Source organism: Muscardinus avellanarius, assembly GCF_963383645.1.
Source record: "Muscardinus avellanarius genome assembly, chromosome: 17".
Classification (NCBI taxonomy): domain Eukaryota; kingdom Metazoa; phylum Chordata; class Mammalia; order Rodentia; family Gliridae; genus Muscardinus; species Muscardinus avellanarius.
In genome coordinates this window covers 530,652-555,747 of record NC_137803.1, presented here as the reverse complement: position 1 = coordinate 555,747, position 25,096 = coordinate 530,652, and the positions used below count along the sequence as shown (strand labels likewise).

Genomic DNA, 25,096 nt, shown 5'->3' with positions numbered 1-25,096 from the left:
CATGTGACTGATACCACAGACGTGTTTATATAGAAAGGGCTCTCGTGTCTGGCTGCAGCATGTACTGTGTGGGAAGGTGGCTGGATTGCAGGGTGGTGAGCCTCATGAGGGGCACCAGCTGAGAAGAGAGATGGAAGTATTGGTGGTGTGCGTGTATATATCACAGGGGATTGCACGCAGTCTGAGCTATACCTCCAGTGCTAATTTTATTTCCCATTTTTATATAAAAGGAGAAATATAAACCAAACTTGGAGAATTTCTAAAAAATATTGGTACAGGAAACCCTGTGTGTCCGAATCTAAACCTGTCAAATAGAGTTAAGATAGAGCTAGTCAAACAGACAGGAGAAATCAGATTTGCACCTGGAGTCCCTGGCTGCCTGTCTGCACTCACTGCGCCTCAGGCCTGGAACTGCTCACCTGACTAGGCAGCAGAGTTGTTGGGGTGTCAGTCGTGACTGGATTAGAGTGTGTACTTGCCTTGGGGCTCAGTTGCATAGGACCTGTGCAGGCCTCCTGTAGGCTGAGATTCACTTCTAGGTGACTTAATACTTGGCGCAAGGCAAGTGCTGTATAAATAGTTATGTTACATGGAGTAAAGACAAAACTGCACATGTTCAGCACAGGTGCAAGCCTTGAGGCCTAGTGATGCAGCAGGAGGGGACTGAACGGTGCTCAGACGCGTGGTGGAGAGGCTGAGGGTGTGCGGCCAGAGCTGCAGCCGGGCGTGCCTGCACACCAGCACATCACGTGGACTCCAGTGCGTGGAGCTCGCATGTCCAGGTTTTGTTTTGTGAGGCCTTGGGCTGTTTGGCCGAGTCCGCACTCTTGCCCATGTGGGGGCTGGCTCCTGCATCACGATGTTCATCCGTATGCTGGCCTCCGCCAGAAGCAGCCTTCAGTCTGTGTGGTTGCCCCAGACTGTGTGCAGTGTATACTCGGCACTAAGATGACTTCCTGTGGGTTTCTGCAGTTTCCATTCACTGCCAGCCAGCTGACCCTCTGACTAGTTAGATCAGAGGAAGCTGCAGCATGTCGGGGTTGGGCCCTCCTTGGTGCCTGGGTCCACACGCTAGAGATTCCTTCTTCAGTGCCTCTGGGCCGTGAGGTGGGACCATGGAGAGGCGAGCGGGCCACGCGCCACAGGACAGCAGCTGTGGTTTAGTCATCAGGAGCAGGCTTGGTGAGAGGAGGGACTTGGCTCCTTCCCTGTTCCCCACCAAGCAGCATATGCTGCCTTCTGCCAAGTCCTGACAGGGTGATGGGCCCTCTCCAGGTGTAGCCCTTGACCTTCAGGAGCTGTGAACCAAATATATTTCTATTATATGTAAATTACTCATCTGTGGGGTTCTCTTATGGCAGCAGAAGATGGACCAAGACTCTTGACATCAGCCCCTCCACCCTGGACTGGATTCTGGCTCCACACGTTCCAGCTGGCTGGATTGGCCCAGTGCCACCTCCTCCTCAGTCCTGCTTTCCAGATTCTTGGGAAGACAAGTGGGAAAATGCAGGCCTTCCAGGAATGGTGGTTCTTCCCCTTTTTCCTACATGGGGCCAGTCTTGAGGAGGCCAGTCAGGAGCACTCAGGGGAATAAGCCTCGCCTTGCTGGGGGAGCGGGCCAGGCCCCCAGGAGGTCCCTTTCCCTCAGGCTGGCACCCACTCCACCCCAAGAGGACCCTAGCAGTGCCTTTATCCCACACCATGCACATGGGGTGAGCTGCTTTGGGGCCACCAGCGTCTTTCCTAACACAGAGCAATAATCCTGGTTCCAATTTTTTTTTTTTTTTTTTGGTGGTACTGAAGATTGGATCCAGGGTCATACTACCTCTAAGCTGCACTGCCAGCCCTATTTTGTCTTTTTATATTTTTTAATTATAAGGTGAATTTAATTTTTTAAATTTTATTTATATGTGTAACATATCAAAAATGGTATACATTTAGACTGTGCTTGGTGCCCTCTCTTCCCCCTCCCGTTACCCTTCCCCCACCTCCCAACAGTGAGTGTCCATGTTGACCATGCTATATTTATACTTTTACACATATTCAGATGTAGCTCCTCCATTAATCAACCTCAGCCTTCTTCCTCTCCTATCTTTACATTCTAGCTTTGCTGAGATTTCCCTTCCGTTATCTGGAGTATCCCCAATGCTCCCTAGTTTGGGCATATTAGAAAAAAACATGTCCCTTCTCTTTCTGTACTTGGCTGATCTCACTTAACATAATGTTCTCCAGATCTTTCCATCTTCTTGCAAATGTTATGATTTTGTTCTTCTTTATAGCTGAATAGAATTCCATTGTGTGTATTTCCCATAGTTTTGCAATCCATTCATCTGTTGATGGAGACCTAGATTGGTTCCATATTTTGGCTATTATGAATTGTGCTGCTGTGAATGTAGGTATGTATATGTTACCGTAGTTCTCTAATTTCTACCCCTTTGGAAAAATATCCAGGAGTGGTAGAGCTGGATCATATGGTGGATCTATTTCCAGTTTTCTAAGGAATCTCCACACTGATCTCCATAGTGGCTGAACTAGTTTGCATTCCCACCAACAGTGTAAAAGAATCCCTCTTTCCCCACATCCTCACCAGCATTTGTTGTTATTTGACTTCTTTATGCTTGCCACTCTTTTTATTTTGATACAGGGTCTTGCTAAGCTCCTGAGCCTGGCCTTAAACCACAGTCTCCTTGTCTCAGTCTCCCGTCTACTGGGATTACACCTGTGTGTGCCGCTGCGCCTAGCTTGTATCTGTAATTTTGTCTTGCCTTTTCCTATCATTTAGAGAAGTCAGTATAGCCTAATGATACCAAACATTTGAGTCACATATGCGAGTGTTATAGCTTGAAGAAAAGATACTCTCTTAGGGAGGTCGGAGGGTCCTGTGGAATGACATTTATTAACCTGAGTTTCATTTCCGAAGGACATGACAAACAGTTGTTGTATTATCCCATTAGTAATGTCTCTGAGGTTGGAATCATCCCACCTCAAAACAAACAGGCAGGGATCGTCCTGCCTCAGAAGAAAGGGAGGGGTCATCCCACCTCAGAACAGAGCCAGGTGGGAATCATCCAGTACTCAGAACAGAGCCGGGTGGGAGTTGCCCCACCTCAGAACAGAGACGATAAGCAGGAATCCTGTATTTAGAATAGAGACAGGTGGGAATTGTCCCACCTCAGAGACAACATGTAGGAATCCCATACTCAGAATAGAGACAAATTGGAATTGTCCCACCTCAGAAGACAGGTAGGGATCACCCTGTACTCAGAACAGACAGGTGGGAATGGCCTTACCTCGGAAGACGAATGGGAATCACCCTGGCTTAGTACAGAGACAGGCAGAGAAGTGGAAATTGTTCCATATCAGAAGACAGGTGGGAATTGTCCTGCCTCAGAAGATGGGCAGTCACATATGAATCCTCCCACATCAGAAGACAGTTGGGAACTACTCCACATCAGAAGATAGGTGGAATCGTTCTGGCACAGAACAGAGATGGACAGGAATTTCCCATCTTAGCAGGCAGATGGGAATTGTTCCACATCCGAAAGAGAGGTGAGAGCTGGGTGTAGTTGCACATGTTTGCAATCCCAGTAGTTGGGAGGCTGAGACAGGAAGATCACAGATTCACAGCTAGCCTTAGCTGCTTAGTGAGCCCTCCACACCTTAGGAAAACTCTGTTTCAAAATAAAGAATAAAAAGTAGGGTGAGGAGGGTGTAGCTTGGAGGTAGAATGCCCCTGGTTCAGTCCTCATGATGGGAGAGAGAGAGAGGGAGAAAGAGGGTGAGAGAGAGAGAGGGAAGAGGAGGAGGAGGAGAAAGAGAGGAGAGGAGAGGAGAGGAGAGGAGAGGAGAAGATGGGCGAGATTTGTCCTGCCTCCATCCAAACAGACAGGCAGGGAAGCTGCATCCACAGACGGTGGGCCGCCCCATCTAGAGCAGAGATGAAGGGCTGCATGCGACACCCACCACTGAATGATGGTGGGTTTCTGTGGCAGGCTGCGCTCGTGGCAACGAGGAGAGGGGCTTTGCCAGGCTCGAGGCAGTTTAAGGCACATTTGCCTCGTATGAGTTACTGCAATTCTTAACGCATGTAATTCAAATAAATGGCCTTTCAACTCCCTCCTTTGACATTTCTAATGGTTTTCTTTTTCCCATTTTAAATATATCAATCTAGAGTTTGGGGATTATTTAAGATGAAGAATCTCTACTTTTGTGTAAATTTTTCAAATAGGAATAAAGAAAGAAAAAACATGTTAAATAACTAGTTTTGTAACTAGAAAATGGAATTCAGTTGTTACCAAACTCATCAACTGAGCATTGTTAAACAGTGATATTTGCTCATTCTCCTTCTCATAGTATAATAAAAAGGAAAAAAATATACCTTTGGGGGTCAGCTTAAATACTTAAATAAGAATTGGGGCAAATTCTTTCATAGCTCGTTGCCTGTGCAGAATCCAATGCAGATGTGCACCTTGTTGTATCTGTCTCTGCCTCTGTCTAACCTGTGTCGGGGCAGGCAGCCTGGCTATGTAATGTTTTGTGTGGTGTAAATGGTTCACATTATTGACTCTGGTGCTAATCTCATGAGTTGTTCAAGACATAGGCATCCTTTTGGAAGTTGGGAGTTTCAAAGTATTGGCAGTATACGCAGTCCTGTACCAGCATGTTCCTGTCTCAGCTTTCGTAGGATGCATTTTCTTTTGCAAACCATAGCACACTAACATTACTCACTTCTTTTCCAATCAAAATCCTCTTCTCCAGCTCAGTGTGGTGGCTCACACCTATAACCCCAGTATTTGGGATGCTGAGATGGAAGAATCATAGGTTTGAGGCCAGCACATGCTAACTTAGTGAGACCCTGCTTCAGATGAAAACAAAAACAAACAAACCAAATGGCTGGAGGTGGAGCTTAGCACTGGAACACCCCTGGGTACACCCCTGGGTTAGGCATCACACACCCAAACAAACACTTCTTTTACAAAGCACAGCCCTGCTGTGCTTTTGAGAAAGCAGGTTGAAATGGAAACATTTTGTATTCTGACAAAGCAGATTTTATCTTTTCTTTTATCTTATGTATAACCATAAGGGGAAAGAACTCAAAAGTGAAAGTTATTTGGAGATAATTTCTTTCTCATATTCCCAGTATTTTCTCCCTATGTTCATGAGGTTGCTAAAGGACTGTCTTTTCAAATGACCTTTTTGGTATTAGAAAAATGCGTAATGTTCAAAATCTATCATTGATATTACAGAATTGAAGGAAATGCATGTGTACTCTCATTCTGCAACACACAGCTGTGTTAGAGATAGACAAAGATGCTCTCAGAATTATAGAGAAGTAACAGGAGAACCAAGTTGTAGTTCCCAAACTAAATTGTATAGAGCCTTTTATTTGCAGTTCAGAAAGCATAACATTTTCATATATTTTGATGTTCTTTCTGTTAGACATCCACATAAAAGAAAGATATACTAAAAAGTGCATGCGTGACTGTTTTTAAGCTTTATTATTAAGGGAAGCCTGAGGAAGGGAGAGTTTTGAAAGAATGGATTTGTGTCCTTTGCTGGGGTGACATGTTCCAGGCAGTGGCTGCAGGGTGGTGTGAAGGAACCTGACCATGCAGTGTGATGCTGGGTGCTGGCCTTCGCAGCAGCCAGTGGCCTCCACGCTGCAGCGTGTGGGGGGGGGGGGCTCCTGCCACCTGTGCAAGCCGAGAGAGAGTTGCAAGTCTGTTCCTTTAATTACTGGGCTGAGCGCCTGTTCTGTGTGAGAAAGGCAGAGGTCACCCAGTAGTCATTGGGCTTACAATCCCACGTGATAAATAGCAGTGCAGAGTTGTACACTGACTACATCACTCGTAACTCAGAATTCATTTAGAGAGAGTCTTGGTATTTTGGGGGGGGGACAGAGGATACTGGGAATTGAACTCAGGGGCATTCTATCTCTGAGCTACACCCCCAGCCCTTTTACTTTTTGTGTTTGTTTTGAAACAGGGTTTTTCTAAGTTTCTGAGTATTTTGCTAAGTTGCTGAGGCTGGCCTCAAACCTTTTATCCTCCTGTCTTAGCCTCCTAAGTACTGGGTTTGTAAGTGTGAGCTACCACACCCAGATAGAATCTTATTTGCACCATACCTTACATGATAAATGTACAAATCAGCAATGGGCTGATTTATAACAATTATGTAGTAAGTTTTCTGGAATATATAGACCAACAGAACTAAAGGATATTCATGTGGACTGAGGATTTATAGATTTTTCTCTATCTAAAAGTATTTATGAGAATTACACTTTAAGACCATGTATATGATTGGCTCAGAAATAGCTACCACAGTCATAAGCAAGAGAACTAAAGACAATTACCTGCCTGGCATTATCCATGGAAGAAACAAGAATAGTACTGGAAAAATAAGCAAAGTACTTGAATATTCTTCTATATTTCAAAGACTAATGATGTTATGTGAAGTACTAGACAAAGAGCTCAGTTTAATTCCAGATATGTTTAGACATTTTTCAATATCAGCATTGCTTTAAGATTATATAAAGTAGTTCTTCATGGGCATTCTACCTCTGAGCTGCTTTCAAGCCCCTTTTTTTTGTTTTGAAAAAGGGTTTCACTGAGTTGCTAAGGATCTTGATAAGTTGCTGGGGCTGGCTTCACAGCTACAGTCTTCCTGTCTCAGCTTCCCAAACACTAGGATTACAGGTATGCACTACCACGCCCAGCCACAAAATTTTTATAGAACTTTCATCTAAACATAACTACTAATATTATTCTTTGACTTCCTTTCAAGTCTTTTCCCCATAAATGGACATATTTATATTGAAATGATATAAATCATTTTTCTATTTCTCCACTTAAAAATATATTTCTGCCGGGCGTGGTGGCGCACGCTTGTAATTCCTGCACTTGGGAGGTGGAGACAGGAGGATCACGCAGGTTCGAAGCCAGCCTTGCTGGCTTAAGAGACCCTATTTCCAAATTAAACATATAAAAATAAGTCTGGGGTCTGGGAGTGTAGCCCAGAGGTAGAAGCATTCCATTCCCAGTACCACCAAAAAAAAAAAAAATATATATATATATATATATATATCTCCTATTTTGCCTATGAATGACACTGTATAATTATCAAGAGCTTTTCTGAAGCTAACAATACCAACTGCAGCATATTTGACTTGGCAAACTGCATTGGAAGAAGGCGCTCCTAAGGGACCAGACGTGAGGAGTCCGAGGACTGAGAGAGGCGGTGCACATTGGGTGGGCGTCTGCTCCCGTCAGCACATGCATCTACAGGGCGCGCTTCGTAGAGCTGCCCGCACCCTAGAGTTCTAGCTTTCTTCCTGGCACCTCTGCCCCCTTGGCATTCACCCTCGGCATGTTGTCCTGCTACTACGCTGGGACTACCTGTGTGTACGGCTGTCTTCATTCACAGCTGGAGCTGCCACCGTAGGCATGGTGTCTGTTACGATCCCCAGGAGTGTGAGTGAGTGTGGGCTTATACTGAGACACTAACACATGTGTGAATGAGTTCAGTGAACCTCCTTTATTTGCAGATGATGCATGTAAGACACAGGTAAACTAAATAGCACTCTATGTTCTTGGGATAGTTCTTTTTATAAAAGATAGCATCCTGCCGATGTTTAAACACTGATGGCATCCTCCTCTTCATAGTCGCAGGCCTGAGTGCTGAGGGCAAGTCTTCAGGTGTGGGGCGGCATGTTCCAGCACTGGCAGGAGTCAGGGCTCCTCGGCCTCAGGCAGGGGTGGGACGCAGAGCCCAGAGCAGGGCTCTCCACAGTTGCAGGCCTTGCTCTGCTGGTGCAGTGAGGCAGCCGTGGGCCTCACCCCCAGATTAGGTTTGATAGAGGATTCCTAACTTTCTAAATGTTGGCATATTAGGGAAAATATTTTGGAAGATGTTAATACTGTCTTAGACTCTGTGCTTCACAAGTAAACCAGCAGTCGTCGTCCAGCAGCTGACAGAGCCGAGAGCTGATGTGTTTTGGAGATGGCTCAGGAGGGAACGGGGGCTCATCCCACAGACCTCCACCGCACACCTTCAGAAGTGTGTCCTTCCCGTATTTGCTGTCTTTGTTATCTTAAAGTACCTCTTCTTAGCAGTTTATCAATTTATAAAGAAATAAAATTCTGTGGAAGTGGCATCATTTAAAGGGAGAATTTCAGAGTCGGGATAGCAAAGGCCTTTTGCTCTATTCACACCTGGAGATCACCTGCAGGCATGCGTAATAACTTCACAAGTCACAGCTAGATGCTGGGATGTGGACTTTTATAAACTTTATTCTAGCAAACCAGAATAGAGATTATGATTTTAGGTTAAGATGAAAATTCTCAGAGCTGAAGTTGTAAATTTTATCCCTGGATATGAACTTTTAAAATGTAAATTTAAAAATGGCCCATGCTTGTAATCTCCGCGCTTGGGAGGCAGAGACAGGAGGATCGTGCAGGTTGAAGCCAGCCGCGCTGGCTTAAGAGACCCTGTTTCCAAATAAAAATAAGTATAGAGCCAGGCATGGTGGCGTGTGCTTATAATCCTCACACTTGGGAGGCGGAGACAGGATTGCGCAGGTTCAAAGCCAGCCGCGCTGGCTTGAGAGACCCTGTTTCCAAATAAAAAAGTATAAAATAGGTCTGGGAGTTTAGCCCGGAGGTAGAAGGGTTTCCACAGGAACCCCAGTACCAACAACAATAACAACAACAAAAATTAAAGGTAAGCCAGGCATGGTGGCACATGCTTATAATCCTAGTACTTGGGAGCCTAAAACAAGAGGATCACAGGTTCCCTGCCAGCCTCAGCAACTTGGTGAGGCCCTCGGCAATTTAGAACGAGGTTCCAGGTTTGTGGCCAGCCTCAGCTACTTAGTGAGGCCCTCTGCAAATTAGAAAGACCCTGTTACAAAATAAAAAATAAAATAAGGCTGGGAGTATAGCTCAGAGGTAGAATGCTCCTGGGTTCAGTCTCTAGTGCCACAAAAATAAATGAATAAATAAATAAATACCCTGTTGGAGTATTGAAGTACGGCCATGTTTGACAACTATATAATTAGCAACATACAGCTTGTATTTGAATTTTATTTAATAAAAAGTATCTAATATAATGAACTTTTTGTGGTACTGGGAGTTGAACTCAGGGACATCTGCCTTTGAGCTATACCCCCAACCCTATTTTATTCTTTGTTTTGAAACAGGGTCTTGCTAGGTAGCTGAGAATTGAGGCTGTTCTTGAACTTGCAGTCCTCCCATTTCAGCCTCCCAGGTACTGGGAATTCAGGTGTGTACCACCCCATTCGGCTCACTAGAAAAATTTATATTTAAAAAAGAATTAAGGAGAAATAGCTTTTTTCTCCTGTTTGCTTGTATATGTCTGTATATTATAATGGTATTTGAAGAGATATTTCCTCTCATGAGCACACACACATTTAGAAAGGATACCCTTGGCCAGGTGTGGTGGCACACGCTTGTAATCCCAGCGCTTGGGAGGCTGAGACAGGAGGATCACACAGGTTCGAAGCCAGTCTCAGCTACTTAGGCTCTCAGAAACTTAGGGAGGCCCTGTTTCCAAATAAAATATAAAATAGGTCTGGGAGTACAGCCCGGAGGTAGAAAGCCTCTGAGTTCCACCCTCAGTACCACCAAAAAAAAAAAAAAAAAAAAAAAAAAAAAAAAAGGGAGACCGCTTGTTCTTGACAAAAGGTGGGCAAGGGTGAGGGAGCTCTCTGCGCCTGGTTTGTGATTGTATCTGTGTCAATATTTTCACTTTGCCAGAAGAGCGAGTCGTACTCCAAGAGTGGTGTTAACCATTTTTGAAGATGTGATTTTAGCCTGCTTTATTAAAGTGTCAGAACATGTGGTGCTTTTATGGAAGATTTAGTGTTATTATTTATGTTAGGTCAACTGTTAAGAATAGTTGACTGACCAAACCCAGGTCATTTTAATTGTGGTTTTTGTTTTTAATATTTCTGTTTAGTTAGGTCCAGGTTATGGACAAGTTTCTAAATTTTCCCTTTTTTTTTTTTTTCCTCCCTAAACAGGAAGACAGTGACCCTCCCATTCATGAAAGTCTCAGCATAGAAAACACGTTGTGGGCAAGCACCATTGTCGCTTCAGGTAAGCGCGAAGCTCTTTGTCCACCAGTGTCGAGGGACTCCAGCAGCTTGCTTCGGGTCCCCTGGAGTGCCCGGGACCCCAGTGGAGTGGGTCTGGGACTGTCCCGGGCGTGCATGGTGTGGCTGTGCTCCTGGTCACCCAGGCCCTCGGAGCTCGAGGCCGGAGGCAGCAGGTGCTGCAGCCTTTGTGGGGACACAGCAACGCCTGGCGCGGCTTGACGTGTTTCCTGACAGGCTGCCAAGGTCCTCACTGGGCAGTTGGTAGCACAGTAGAACCAGTGGTAACCATAGATGGTTCTTGCCCCTTGACACTGCCCGCCGAAGACTGAGGCGGGGGCTAGTGGGGCGGCCCTGGGACAGCAGTGTCCTTGATGAGGCCAGGCGGGCGTAGAAACCAGGGCGGAGCTCGCGTTTGGCTGGGGGAAATGGGCAGGTTGGAGAGTTCCAAGCAGTACAAGAGATGCTACTAAGAGTTAACAGTGTTAAGTCCCAAGGATATATTGAAACTGTAAATGATTTTCAACTTCCCAGAAGCAGGTTGACTTAAGTGATACTAGTAATGAAGGTCAGAGGAAATGAGTCCAGTCCTGGAGACACAGGGGCCTGGGCACTGACAGTGAGAGCCGCACTAGGAGCGAGCAGGCAGACATTGGCTGGCCCTTGTGGCGATGCCACGAGCGAGCTGGCCGCCTCCTCACAGGCCAGGCACTGGCAGCCCTCTTCAGAGAACTCACTCTCCTCCCTGGACTTTGTATGGCATGTCTGCTACTCACCAGGACGGCCACACAACCCAGAACAGAGTGGTGATGGAGCCTGTGCTACACAACTTAGGGTTCTGTGGGAAAAACAGGTGAGGTGCTAGGCGGGAAGAGAGTGGGCGCATTCATGCCAGAGGGACAGCTGCGAGAAGACTTGGTATGGCAGGGCAGAGTTCCTGGCAGGAGACGGTCCACGGGGGCAGGGGCAGAGCAGCGCATTGCTTTGTTCCTGTGTTTGAGCAGGGACTTGCCTTATGCCAGAGCACATAACAGGCTCCTGGAAGAGTACAGGCATCACCCTTTATGGGGAGAACATGAAAGAGGATTCAGTTTTATTCTCTTAGTCTTTTTATTTTTATTTATTTTTATTTATTTTTTTTTTTTTTGGTGGTACTGGGGTTCCTGGAAGCCCTTCTACCTCCGGGCTACACTCCCAGACCTATTTTTACATTTTTATTTGGAAACAGGGTCTCCTAAGCCAGCGCGCGCGGCTGGCTTCGAACCTGCGCGACCCTCCTGTCTCCACCTCCCGAGCGCGGGGATGACAAGCGTGCCCACCACGCCCGGCTCTCTCTTCGTCTTTTTAAAACATGGAGGCAATTACAGGAATTGTAATAGGTGTCAGTTCTGTGAGGGGTTGTAAGGTCTTATACGCACATCATCTTTTTAGTTTCAGAATGCAGAGAGAGCAGTGAGGACGGTACTCTGCACAGGGACCTCAGGGGTGGGCCGCTAGGTCCCAGTCTCTGGAAAGGGGCACTCTGCAGCCCTGGCCTCTTGCCCCTGCTCTCCATCGTCCTGCTGGGTGGTCAGGCCCATTGCCTGCAGGGCGTGGTGTGCCTGCTCACCTTGCTCCTATAGTGGGATGCACCAGAGGTTCCTTGTTGCCGCTAGGCGCAGAGCCAGGTGGAGCCAGGCCAGGATTTGAGTGCAGGGCACCTTCCTGGGCAGACCCTCCAGGCAGAGTCGACTGAGTATAACATGCCTCCATGTCAGACTCAGATGGCAGTTCTTAAAGTATCTGTAAGAAGGAACATGGTTCATATTTGGTCAGAAATTTAAAACTTTTGTATTTAGTGTCCTATTACTTACTGATTTTAAATAAAGACCATTAAGATATTCATAGGTTCTCTTTTTAAAATAAGTTCCATTTTCTTTTTAAGCATGTGTTAGGATGTTGCCACTGGTCTCCACTTGCATTGATCTGCCTCTTTGTCTTCAGAGAGAGGAGGCAGTGTGGGGTCGGGCTTCTGAGGTGTCCCGAGGGTCCCCTGAACACAGGCTTCTGTTCTGTCCCCGCACTGAGGCTCTGCTGAGCCTGCTGAGCGTAGCTGCTGGTTGCTTGCTTTAGTGACAGTGACCACAATCTAAGCATCATAAAACGCACGCTTGTCACATAGCAGCCTTTCCCTGTGCCTCGTAGCCAGGGTACATGATCCTCTCAGTGAGAGAGTTTTTTAGACCTCTATGCTCAAGAAGGTTAGCTAATAAGCCTTCGTTGTTTGTGGTACTGGGATTAAATCCAGGGCACTCCACCACTGAGCTACATCATCAGCCTCTTACTTTTTGAGAGAGGGTCTCACTAAATTGCCCTTACTGTCCTTGAACTTGTGATTCTTCTGTTTCAGCCTCCCAGGTACTGGAGTTACAGCTGTAGGCCAGTGTTGCTGGCCTAGCTAGCATGCCTTTCATGTTAGTTTGTGTGTGAACATCATTAAAATGCAACCTTTTTAATTTTAAAATCTTTAAAAGCATGTTTATTTTTATTTAAAATTTCTTTATGTGAAAGACTACCAAATTTTATTACCATATTGTAATGCCCCAAAGAACATTTGAAAAACTAGGATGGCCACGTGTAATCTAAAGGTTCTTACTGTCTTTTTAATTGGTCACAAGTTGAAAATTCCTTTTACATTTGGAAGCTGTATCTCAGTTGAATTCAAGAGGGCTCTTCCCCCTGTGGTACTGAGGACAGAACCCAGGGCTGTTACATGCTAGGCCACTGAGTTAACATGGAGTGAACCCAGCCTTCCTCCCCTGCCAAAGAGCTTTGGGAGTATGGGAACGAGGGTGAGGGCAGCTTCCTCTGCCTGCCGCCTTGTGGAGCCCTGGTGGGTGGTCCCAGGAGTAGCCAGGAGGGGCAGAGGCCTGGCAGAGCGGCTGCAGGGGGAGTCCTGGGGAGCACAGGTGGCTGCTGCTGCTGCTCCCTGTCTCTAGCAGAGTTTTCTGGCACCGAAGAGGTAGTTGTGAGAGCTCTTCCCGAGCTTGCTGCTGGCCTGAGAACTTGTGGCCATGGTGTGTGGGCCTCGTAGCCCGTCCATGGTGCGGGTCTCAGGGGCCCTGAACTTGCTGGCTGCTGAGGTTCTGAGGCTGATCAGTGCCTCCTCGGCTGCTGTGCGCCTGGCACGTGGCCAGGGCCTGGCAGGCGGGCCGCCATCCTTAGATGTCCTATTTGCTGCCATTGGTGCGGTGGAGCCTGGCACGTCAGGTCCTGCGGGGCCCTCGGCCTGTCACCCACTTGTACAGTGTCTAGCAGGCCTGCTGCCTCCTGCTCTGGGTGACCGCTCGCTCTGTGTCTCACTACAGACACATGCATACTTTTCGCCCTATTGTAGTCATTTCCTTTAATTTTGCGGATCTGGGGATGGACCCAGGGGCATTCTACCTCCAAGCTACACCCCAACCCTATTTTTTATTCTTTATTTTGAAACAGGGTCTCACTTGAGTTGCAAGGGGCACTAAGTAGCTGAGGCTGTCCGTGAACCAGGATCCTTCTGTCTCAGCCTTCCTAATGCTGGGATCATAAGTGTGTGCTACCATACCCGGTTTGTAGTAAAATTTAAGCAAGTGTTTCACCATCTTTGTGTTCTAATAGTTTAAAGCTAACAATTATTTGGTTAAGTGTTCTAGGTTTTATATTTTCTATAGTTTTTGTGAATCATCTTAAAATGAGTTTGAATTTGTAAAGATTGGTTGGTAAATAAGCTAGTCATTTAAAATATAAGAGTGAGCAGCTTAATTTGCTGAGTATTACTCAGTGATCTTGCATGTTAAACGTTTAGATAAAAAAGGATAACTTTTCCTCCTAAAGTTGACTTTGTCAACCTTTTGTTTTGTACTAAGAAAGTTATTTTTTTTAAATGCAACTCTTAACCATGCATGGTGGTGCATGCTTGTAATCCCAGCACTTGGGAGGCTGAGTCAGGAGGATCGCACAGGTTCGAAGCCAGCCTCAGCTACTTTAGAGAGGCTCTCACCAACTTAGTGAGACCCTGTTTCCAAATAAAATTATAAAATAGGACTGGGGTGTAGACTAGAGGTAGAAAGCCCCTGGGTTCCATCCCCAGTACCACACATACATACAAAAAATAAATAAACAAAAATAAAATGCAACTCTTCTGCTATTAGAAGTTGGTAGGGTTCTGAATAAAATTTTCTGAGTAGTATGTGATGAGGAGGTCATGTCATAGCTAACACATCAACAACCTTTCCACGCACATGAAACTATGGCATAACTAAAATTTGAAGTAATGAGTAGACCACATAATGGCCTTGGACTTCACCTCCATAGGTCAGCCATCTCGTTTACAGTAAACATGTTGTTTGCCCTTCTACCCCTGTTTGAGATAGTCAAGCACCTGAGTCCTTTTACACTAATTTTTAAAACCAGAGTCTGTTTGAAATGTGACAGTATAGATTGGATAAATGGAAGCTCTGGCTTTCAAGATAAGTGTTCCTAAGTTTTAAAAGGAAGCTCTTGGAGTGGGAGCAGTGGTGCACACCTGTAATCCCAGTGCTTGGAGACTGACAGGAGGGTCACAGGTTCAAAGCCAGGCTCAGCAGCTGAACAAGGCTCTCAGCAACTTAGCAAGGTCTTGTTTCCAAATTAAAAATAAAATCGGGCTGTGGTGGAGTTCAGAGGTAGAATGCCCCTGGTGCAGTCCCTAGCACCCCTGCCCCCATACACGTACATTTCCTGGTATAAACTAAGCTAAAATTTTAATTTAGTTGCTAACATTATATTACCACCACACTTAGGAACTCGGTGATACCTGTTAGGAATTTCTCTGTGGTTGTGCTTTTAATATACAAACATTCCTGAATTTATGTCTTTCTGGAGTAGAAGCTTCCCAAATAAGAACCAGAGGGAGAGAGTTTGATTTTATACTTAAAATACAGGCTAAAGTTTATAAATTATCTCATTTAAATATTTCATTTGCTGGGAAATCTTAAGCCATCTGTATTTGTCAAATCTGGTCCTCCAGTATCTGGCATGCACATGATGACTGAGTTGTGTCTGTAGCCCTCCCCTGTCTTGTTTCTACAGTTGTTTTCTTCCCCTTTCCTGTATTTCTTTGTTGAGGTTTATTCAGTCTTTTATCTTAGACCAGGCCATAAATACATACATATTCTTTGTCCCAGAGAAAGAGAATAGCTCATATGTTCCTTTACGGGTTCTAGAAATTTTAATAATTAAAATACACAGACTCAGAACAACAACACATTGAAGCTAATGACAGCGAGTACTGGATTTTAGCAAACCTCTAATGAGAGAAGATGTATGAGAGCTGTTAGCAGATGTTACTAGATCATCCAGAGGGGTCAGGAGTTACAGCAGAGCCTTGTTCTGTGTACTGTGCTTCTTGCTAGTCTTGCCAGTCCTCGGATCTGATCTGTGTTGCCAGCCTAGAGCTCACATTGTTCATAATTTGCCTTGGCTCTTGGGACACGGTTTTTGGCTTGATTAAGTTCTGCTAAGGCTTATTCATCCTGCCAATGTTAAAAAATAAATTAATTTTGCAGTCTGCCTTCTTATGTCATTGTGATTGTTCAACATGAGTGGCACTTTTACATTTTGATCAAGTTAAATTGCGAGGTGGGAAGCCAGTATTGATCAAGTCATACTTAACACCTTACTGTACTCATTGAACATTGAAAGAGTCTCTAATGATAGTTCTCTGGAAAGCGTTCTGAACTCTTACATCATTGCATAGTTAGTATTTTTCTTTAAATGAAATAGTCTCCTCTCAGGAGTTGAGGTGGGGGATAGTAATAGACAGGGCTCGTGGAGTAGGGGAGCTCATGTGCCTGCTGTGGGCCTACCATGCCTGCCACGAACTCGCCAGACCTTCCCAGTGACGCCCAATGTAATGAGAAAGCCACGCACTCTGCCCTGCTCCTGAGGACTGCCTCGGCGTCCTGCTCTCTGAACTGGCTAGCGAGGCCGCTGTGAGTCATGTGATAGGCAGCTGTAGCTGCCCGCGCTCAGAGCAAGAAAAGAGGCGTTTCGTGCCCGATTCGCTTTGCAAGTCCTGACTGATGACTCACTAAATTTTACATGTTCAATTAGTGTGACATCAGAGGGGTTTTGTGTAACACAGTGAACTTTGCAGTGGTTGTCAATTTCATATTTTACTGGAATCACTTTTTTTACCTCTGAAATTTCATGTTTAAAAACAAAATTTAGGAATTTAAATTGTGCTAACTGTAGCTCTAGAAAGAGATTGCATGTTTTTAAATTTTGACAGCCCAAAGATGGGTCCCTGACCCTTTGTAAAGTATGGGTTATTCTGAGAGTATTTTGTTATTCTTTTCTCTTAGGCTTAACAGTGATGATATTTTCTTGCCATGTAAATTAGCCAAACTCTCAGAGACATGTGTAAACGAGATTAAGCCCTTTTAAATGCAAACTCAAGTATTGTTTATGATGTTTCTGCTGTTTGACTGTGTCGGCAGAGGCTCGGCAGCAGAAGCGCACTCACTCCAGGGAGCCAGTTCTCCTGGGCCCGTCCGGGTCTATAGGGCCACCATGTGGCACAACCTCACAGTACAGTGTCTGTGATGAGTCACTTTCAGTAGATTGTGACCAAAGACCCAAGTCACTTTTTCTGTTTTCAGGGAAAGACTGTTAGTGACTTTGCTACAGTTATATCTAGGGGAATTTGTATTGTTTAACAAATCATTCAATTTTTTCTAAGTCCATTTTAAAAGTTGAGATTAGATTTTCTTGAACTAGCCAAATGAAATAGACTGTCTGATAAATGTGTAAAAGTCAAATAGAGTGATACATTTTCCATCAAGACGATTAATTAGAAAGTGTTATCTCTTTGCCCCCCTGTAAAGTGCTTCTGTAAGGACCACTCTCATGTTTCCGCAGGTACTGTAATAGGTGTTGTCATTTATACTGGAAAAGAGACTCGAAGTGTAATGAACACATCCAATCCAAAAAATAAGGTAGGCTAGATTAAGGAGTGACTGCCTTAACGAACTTGCTTTTGCCTTTCAGTGAGAAAGCCTGTGTAGCTCTGAATAGCTCTTTCACGTAGCACAATATATAACATGAAAGCATTGTCTCAAAAATGCTGGTAATTGAGTTCTCTCTGTTTCTACAACAGCATCCTCGTGCCAAAGGGTTGCAAATGCGTCTTCTCCTGAATGACTGCTTTTCAATGTGTCTTTACTGCATTGCTAGAAACGTGATTTGCCCGTAATTTGACCATAATTGTGGGTCTCTAATTTCTCATCTCCAATTTATTTTGTAATTTACATTCTTAATTTTTATGTTGATGATTCATTTTTAAAATAGAGGAATTTCTACTAATGTTTTATAGTATTTAACGTAATAATGTTGTATTGTTAAGGCAGTTTCACTTATTCCCACCTCAGAAGAAGCATATTGAAAACCCAATTTTGATTTTAAAGACTGCTTGATTATATTCCTAAAATTGTTATTTAAGCACTCATCGTGTGCATGTAAGCTAAGTCATAACAAAAATTTAATGTGAATTCTCAGTCGTTGCTGTGTAGATGGCTCGTTTATGTGATGGAGCCCCAGTACACTTTCTACAGTTAACAGGTTGGTCTTCCTCAGTGCTGACTTTACTCTTCTTTATTTGAAAGATAATCTCAGTGTTTAAGTACATAGATTCAGTAAAGGTCGTCTGCTGCTGGGAATGTATTACAAAGCAATAGGAGTGAAATAATCCTTTTAAAAAGATTGGCTTAGGACAAGACGTATCCCATTGTTTTCACCATTGGGAGGGCCTGATCTGCAGCTCTAGGCCAGCCCTGCCTCCTGGCTACACTGTGAGGCCCTCCCTGCCCACGCCCAGAGCACGCCTCTGGTGTCTGCAGCTTGTGGTTGCAGAGGCTAAAAACATGTACATCCTGCTATTAAGGCTTCGGTATAAATTCCGTGATAATGAGGGAATTGTGTCTTTAGATATATATGGCAACTCTGAGTATCAGATATACCTGAAACAGTAATTCTACAAGAGAGTTAACATTTATATTTTTAATTAATTACTAAGCTAATTATTGACAGAATCGTGTACTTACTTACATGTCTTTGAGGAAATACAATTTTTTTTTCCTCAAGTGAGTAAATTCACATACACGTTCAAGGGCTTTTTAAAAACTTTTACTTTTATGTTTATGACAATATTTGAGGCTACATTAATTTCAAGCATTAATTTTAATGTATTTTGTGTGTGTGCAGTGTTAGGGATTGAACCCAGGGGCATTCTACCTCTAGGCTACATCTCTAGCCCTATTGTACTTTTCATTTTGACCCTCAGACCTGCGGTTTGTCCTCTTGTCTCTGCCCCCAAGTGCTAGGATCACAGCTGTGCCACCACGCCAGCCTAGTTTAATAATTAAAAGCTGTGCTTCCTTTAATCTGACACTGTAAGTTTCACCTTATTTTTCAGGTAGCTTATTTCTTGCTGTTCTTTCTTTGCCTCAGCTTCCACTTTATGACTTTTTTTTTTTTTTGGTGGTACTGGGGTTCCTGGAAGCCCTCCTACCTCCGGGCTACACTCCCAGATATATATATATATATATAATTTTTTTTTTTTTTTAATTTGGAAGCAGGGTCTCCTAAGCCAGCACAGCTGCTTCGACCCTGCGCGCTCCTCCTGTCCCCGCCTCCCAGGCGCCACCGCGCCCGGCCACTCTATGACCTCTTCTTGGCATATGTATTCTTTAGTTTGGGCTCATGGTGCTCTTTACATAGGATTTTGATTCTGAGTCATTTAAGTGATCACTTAAGTTCATGACCATGCTGTGTCACTGTCTGGGGAAGAGTCCAGGCTTTGCAGTGGTTGGATTCTGCATCCTGTCTTTTTTTATCTATAGGGATAGCACCCACATGTGATTGTTGAAAACAGAATACTGCATGTACTACTCTTTGACAGGAACTTTCTATGTGACCAGTGTTCAACAAATTTAAATGTTCTTATTACTTTTCTATAAAATGAAATATTTTCAATGTCATTGTTTTTTAACTTACGTAACCCTCATTTCCAATCAATCAGTACTTGCAAACTAGTTCTAACTAGTTGGTGCAGGGTACTGAACCTTGTGCTGTCTGCTATGATGTAACCTAATAATTCTCCATGACCACCCTCTAGGTGTTCTTAGTCTCTGTGCACCTCAGTTATCCTCCTCTTTCTCTCTGTCTCCTTGTCTTTTATTATTTTTTTTTTTTTTAATTTTTGGTGGTACTGGGGTTCCTGGAAACCCTTTTTCCTCCGGCCTACACTCCCAGATCTATTTTATACTTTCTTTTTATTATTTGGAAACAGGGTCTCTTAAGCCAGCACAGCTGGCTTCGAACCTGCACGCTCCTCCTGTCTCTACCTCCCAAGCGCTGGGATTACAAGCGTGCGCCACCACGCCCAGCTTTCCTTGTCTTTTAAAAATAGCTTTCTACATTTCCCTCAGTGTTAGCAAAGACACTGTTGGGTTTATAGGCCTAAGTTGAACCCGTACTCTGCCTCTCGGGGCTTTTCAAGCCTGGTATAAAGGGCAGGCTCCACAGGGCCTACTCAGTGCCTGGTCCCATCTTGCAGCCAGAATCATAATGAGGCGACGCTGAGCTCCTGGAGCACATTTCCTGAGGTGGACAGTCCCTGCGCCAGGTGGGTCCTCACTCCACAGCCCCAGGAGAAGCAGTGCAGCAGGGGAGCTACTGCTCCTCGGGGCTACACCGGGCACCCTCCTGAGGCAGGGCACACTAGTACAAGGCTCTTTAGGAGCTATTTCTATAGAGTTGACATTTAAAAATTTTTGTAAGCTAGGAATGGCGATACAAACTTGTAATCCCTCTACCTGGGAGGCTGACACAGAAGGATCGTGGTTCACGGACAGCCTCAGCTATTTAGTGATGCACTTTGCAACTCAGTGAGACCCTGCTTCAGAATAAAAAATCAAGCTGGGTGTGGTGGCACACGCTTGTAATCCCTGCTCTTGGGAGGCGGACACAGTAGGATCATGCAGGTTCAAAGCCAGCCTCTCAGACTTAAGAGATCCTGTTTCCAAATAAAATATATAAAAAAATAGGTCTGTGAGTGTAAACCAGAGGTAGAAGGGTTCCATCCCCAGTATCACCAAATAAATAATTAAATAATAAAAAATCGGGCTGGGGGTGTAGCTCAGAAACAGAATGCCCCTGGGTTCAATCCCCAGTACTGCAAAAATATTTTTTAATTACAAAAATTTGTAAATTAAAGAATAATCCAAGAGAAATAAATGGTTTTTTTTTTAGTTTGTTTGTTTTGGTTTTTTTGTTTGTTTGTTTGTTTTGGGTTTTTTTGGTACTGGGGGTTGAACCCAGGGGCTTTTCTACCTCCAGGCTACACTTCCAGACCTATTTTCTATTTTTCATTTGGAAACAGGGTCTCACTAAGGTGCTGAGAGCCTCACTAAGTAGCTGAGACTGGCTTTGAACCTGTGTGATCCTCCTGTATCAGCCTCCCAAGCACGGGGATTACAAGCATCACCACCATGCCTGATGAAATAAATGGTTTTAAAAAATCGGTGTATGTCATAAAATCTGAGTATTCATTATAGCTTTTTTTTTTTTCCTTTTTAAGTGCTGGGGATTGAACTCAGGGGCATTCTACCTTCAAGCTATACCTCTCAGCCCAGTTTTTCATTCTTTATTTTGAAACAGTCTTACTGAGTTGCAAAGGGCCTCACTGAGTAGCTGATGCTGGCCGCAAACCACGATCCTTCTGTCTCAGCCTCCCAAATGCTGGAATTACAAGCGTGAGCCACCACGCCCACTCATTATAGTTTTATGAGAATAAAATTCAGGAAAGAATTTAAAATATGGCACAAAGAAGCAAAAAGTAACAGACACAGTTGATTCAGCAGAAGCTTTGATTGTGATGTGTGGAATGAAGAAGAACATGTGATCTTTCTCCTAACTACACAAGGGAAGACAGAAATTATTGTTTACTGTTTATGAGACATTTTTTAGGTAACATCTCATTTTTTTTCTGTAGGCTAGTAAGCCAACAAACTTTTGAACTTCAAAGGAGACTGGTGCAAACAAAACAACAAACATTTTTAAGAGGAAATCTGATTATTTTTTCTCATTAGATGTCTTCAGGAAAACAAAAATAATCCTGCTAATCAATTCTGGCAACTGGAAATACTTATTTTTGAATGAGTGAGTATTGTTTGCCATTCAGGGCAAGCTGAGCCCCGCTGGGATGATCAAGTGCCCAGCCACGATGGCGTACTACAGCATTCTCTCTGCATGTGCCACGTCTATCTCGGGTGCTCATCATGCCACTCATGACCCACCAGGAAGACCCGGGGAAGGAGAACTGGCACGTTACATAAAGTACGTGCTGACTCTTAGGCCCCTGCCAGCAAGCAGTGCGGTGGCATTTCCTGCAGCCAGCCAGTGAAACAGTTCAGCCAGGGTCACACAGACAGGAAAGGACAGTCCTGCCGGTGTGCAGAGGGAGACAGCACAGACACGAGGTGGGACAGGGCTGTCCAGGGCTGCTTTGGAGTGTGACCAGGCCTTGTAGAACTCTGCAGATCGCCAGTGGACTCCGGGAGGCAGTGATGGGTTCCAGGAGGCAGCTAGTCCTGTGGAGAGGAGGGCCAGCGGCTCAGAGGCTTGGCGGCTGCAGGCCTGTGTCAGAGGCTGTAGGCCGGGCCAGGAAAAGCAGGACTGAGCATGTTTTAGGCAGTGGAGAAGGAACATGGATTTAAAAACAAATCCACCAATTACATGAAAAAGGAAAGGGTTTCTATTGATTTTTGTTTTTCTGTTGAGAAAAATCAATATCACAATACTATTAATGTTTTCAGGAAAAGATAAAGGGTCTTCATTTGTAAAGCAGAAAAATATTTCTCTGGAAGAATAAGTTTAATGGGCATGCAGTAGCAACGTAAGCATAACTGTTGAGATGCTTAAAAAAAAAATCACATGGTATTACATGGCTACCTGTCAATATGACATGACTCCTTTAATTCCCATAAGACTCGGCATGTCTCCTCATTTCCCGCTCCCCGCTCCTTTCTGACTCTTCACGGCTCACTTATTTCCCCCTTCATCACGGTGTTTGTATATATGAGGGCCATGCACATTTGCAGAATTGTCTTTAAGTTTGTAAGCTATAAAAATGCTGCAGGAAAACCAGTGCTGATTTAATAAGCAGTTAATCCCAACACTAGTTAGACTCATGTAATTGATGGAGATCTGGGTGTGAGGCGAAGCATTTCCTGAGAGAACGAGCAGGATCACCACCTAACCATTTAGGCTTAGGAGTTGTTGAGCGACCCCAGGGGTCCAGTTGGCGTTGGAATCGGAGCTGTAATGAGCCAGGAGCGAGCAAAGGGCTTGTCTCAGGCCATGTGGAAGGGCCCCAAGCAGATGCAATTAAATCGCACTGGGTTGACTTATCACTGTGGGTTGGCAGGGGCAGGTGTCGCGAGGAGCCTGACAGGGCCGCGGCCGGAGCCCTGGCAGTGAGGTGAGTGACAGCAGACTGCAGTGCAGACCTCACCCAGGCCTCTTGCAGCCGGGGCAGTCCTCAGGAAGAGAAGAGCCAGAGGTGCAGCCACATGGGGCACCCGAAGTGATGGCCAAGCACGGCGGTGGGCGACGCCGGGGCACCCGAGCCACACATCTGTGTGGATGTTGTGGGCGCCGCCTGCCGTCTTGGGGCTGGCGTTCCATGCTGGTCTGTGTACATCCCATCCTGCAGGAGCTTCTCTTGTAAGGAGACACATTAACAATCCTACACACCTTGACTGTGTGCAGACTCAGCATAATGCAGCTTAACAAATGCTCTGCTCGCCGAGCACTCTATTCCTTGATAAAACAGAAAGCTAGAATGCTTTTCTTTAGAATCCCGCATCCTTTCGCTGACTTCTGCCTCTGCCTGCTTGCTTCTCCTTCTGTTCCTCTTCTGCTGCTTCCCAGATGCCTGCAAGGCTCTTTGGTGTCTTCTACTGTAGGTGTGGCCCACATCAGGAAGTTCCCGTGCTCTAAAGCAGCGGTCCCTACCATCGTCGTCATGAAGAATGCCAAATGAGTGGACTCTTCCCAGCACAGTGGAAAACACTCGGACAGTGCCTGGCCAGGGTCAGGCCTGAGTATGTGATGACCACTGCTCACAGGAGCCAGGCAGGCCCTCAGCACACCCACCACAGAGGCCCCAGTTCCACCCTCCCCGGGCTGGACGGTGCCACTGGGCACCCACGCATGTGGCCTCCCACTGAGGTCCCTCCCTGGGGAGGCTGTTCAGCATGCCCCTGCCTACCAGAAGGAGCAGCAGGCACCTGCTCATCCTCCCCCCCTTGGTGCAGGCTGGGGACTGTCTTCCTACATGGTCCACATTCTCCTTGAGGGCAGTGCCTGTGGTACCAACCCCACCCGCTGAGCAAGTGGATGTTAGGTATTCAGCCATTTTCACCAGTTGCTTCCTAAACTTCTCATTCTTCTCAGCTAACCCCCAAATATCTTTTAGCAATTCTTTTAATGCTTTCACTATGTTCTCTGCATGCCTTAAAAAATTCACACTATGAAAAACTTAAAACACACAAAAACTAAGGAGAATAGCATGACCACTCTGAGCCTTAAGCCTGGCCTCTACAGTGTTAGTTGGTTTTTCTTCTCTGTGGCCAGGGATGCCAGGCCATTTCATCCCTAAATGTGCTTTCCTAAAAGGCTAGAAGGAAGACATTTTTTGAGCAGCCATCTTGAGACACTTCCTTCCCTCTGGGGCAGCCACCAGCTGTCACCAGGCACCACCAAAGCAGGAAGTATGCCCTGGGTGGCCTCTTCGCATCCTGTCTTTTGTGCTGATTCTGTCCCTGGACAAGACCTGAAAATGTGCCCTGCAGCAGGCATCCCGACTTAGGACATTGAGGTGCAGCTGCCTGTGGGGACTGGCGTGGCTAGAGATGTCGAACTAAATCTAAGATGGACAGAAACCCTGCATCACTTGGTTGAGATAGAACTAAGTTCAGCGACTGACAGGTGCCCAATTTGATTTCTTGTCTTAGACTTGTTCTTAAAATTGGTTCCTGAACTCAATCTTATTATTTTAATTGGAAAATACAGTATTATGCTTGTTATAGGGGCATACTAGATTAAAAAGTAACATCTTTTATCCAGAAAGAGACCAACAATAAATCCTACTATTTTATTAGGTGGAGGAAAACTCTGGGATAAAAGTTTAAGCTCAGGATCAAAATATTTCCTCCTCAGCGCTTACTGAGGAGATGGTCTATGCAAAGTTGAAAACTTTATTTTAAAACTTTGAACAAATCAGAAGTTTTTATTACTAAGCACTTTTACATTTGGTGAAAGTTTAAATTACAAGGGCTGCAGTTTGAGTAATGGACTGCTTTATAAAACCTCGCCTTAGACATATTTAATAAGGTGATGCTTGATTACATTTAAGAGGAAGAATTCTTACCAGAGGTGAAGAAAAATCAATCGTGACAGGTTACCATTTCCATGCCGCTCATAACAATAAGTTGCTCAGAGCAAGAACATCAAGGATGAGATGAGAGTACAGATCGCTTCAAGCAGTTATTGTAATCCTTGATTTGTGTTTCTAATAAAAAGATGCTTTCACACGTCTCACCGACAGAGAGACAGGTGACATGTCCCATTACGCGAATTAGAGTTGCTTCTTGTTACTGGATTGTCGCAGAGGCATTTGCAGATAATAAAGCAAAATAGAATCAGCCACGGTGTACTCCGCAAGTGGATATACCAAGGCAGATTGGGAGAATAGCTTTCTTATTTAAAAAAAGACAACTTATTAATATTTTAGGAGCTCTATTGGCTTATATAAAAAACTTACAGTAGGATGGCTTTTGCTTTTCTTGGGGCTGCAGAGAATCATAGCACCCCTTGATATTTGTAGCAGTTGCCTTTTTGAGTAATAAAATGGTTTTTAGTTTA

At 44.9% G+C, this 25,096-nt stretch overlaps 1 protein-coding gene across 2 annotated transcripts in view; it reads left to right on the top strand.

Annotated features, from left to right (window-relative positions):
* ATP9B (ATPase phospholipid transporting 9B (putative)) overlaps positions 1-25,096 on the top strand; it is a gene marked incomplete at both ends in the record, with an annotated part of 192,631 nt that overhangs the window by 73,101 nt on the left and 94,434 nt on the right. For both annotated transcript variants that reach the window (XM_080714481.1, XM_080714480.1), the window contains 2 exons: positions 10,040-10,115; positions 17,030-17,106. In XM_080714481.1, coding sequence (XP_080570607.1) covers positions 10,040-10,115; positions 17,030-17,106 — 153 coding nt within the window. The remainder of the gene's footprint in view (positions 1-10,039; positions 10,116-17,029; positions 17,107-25,096) is intronic.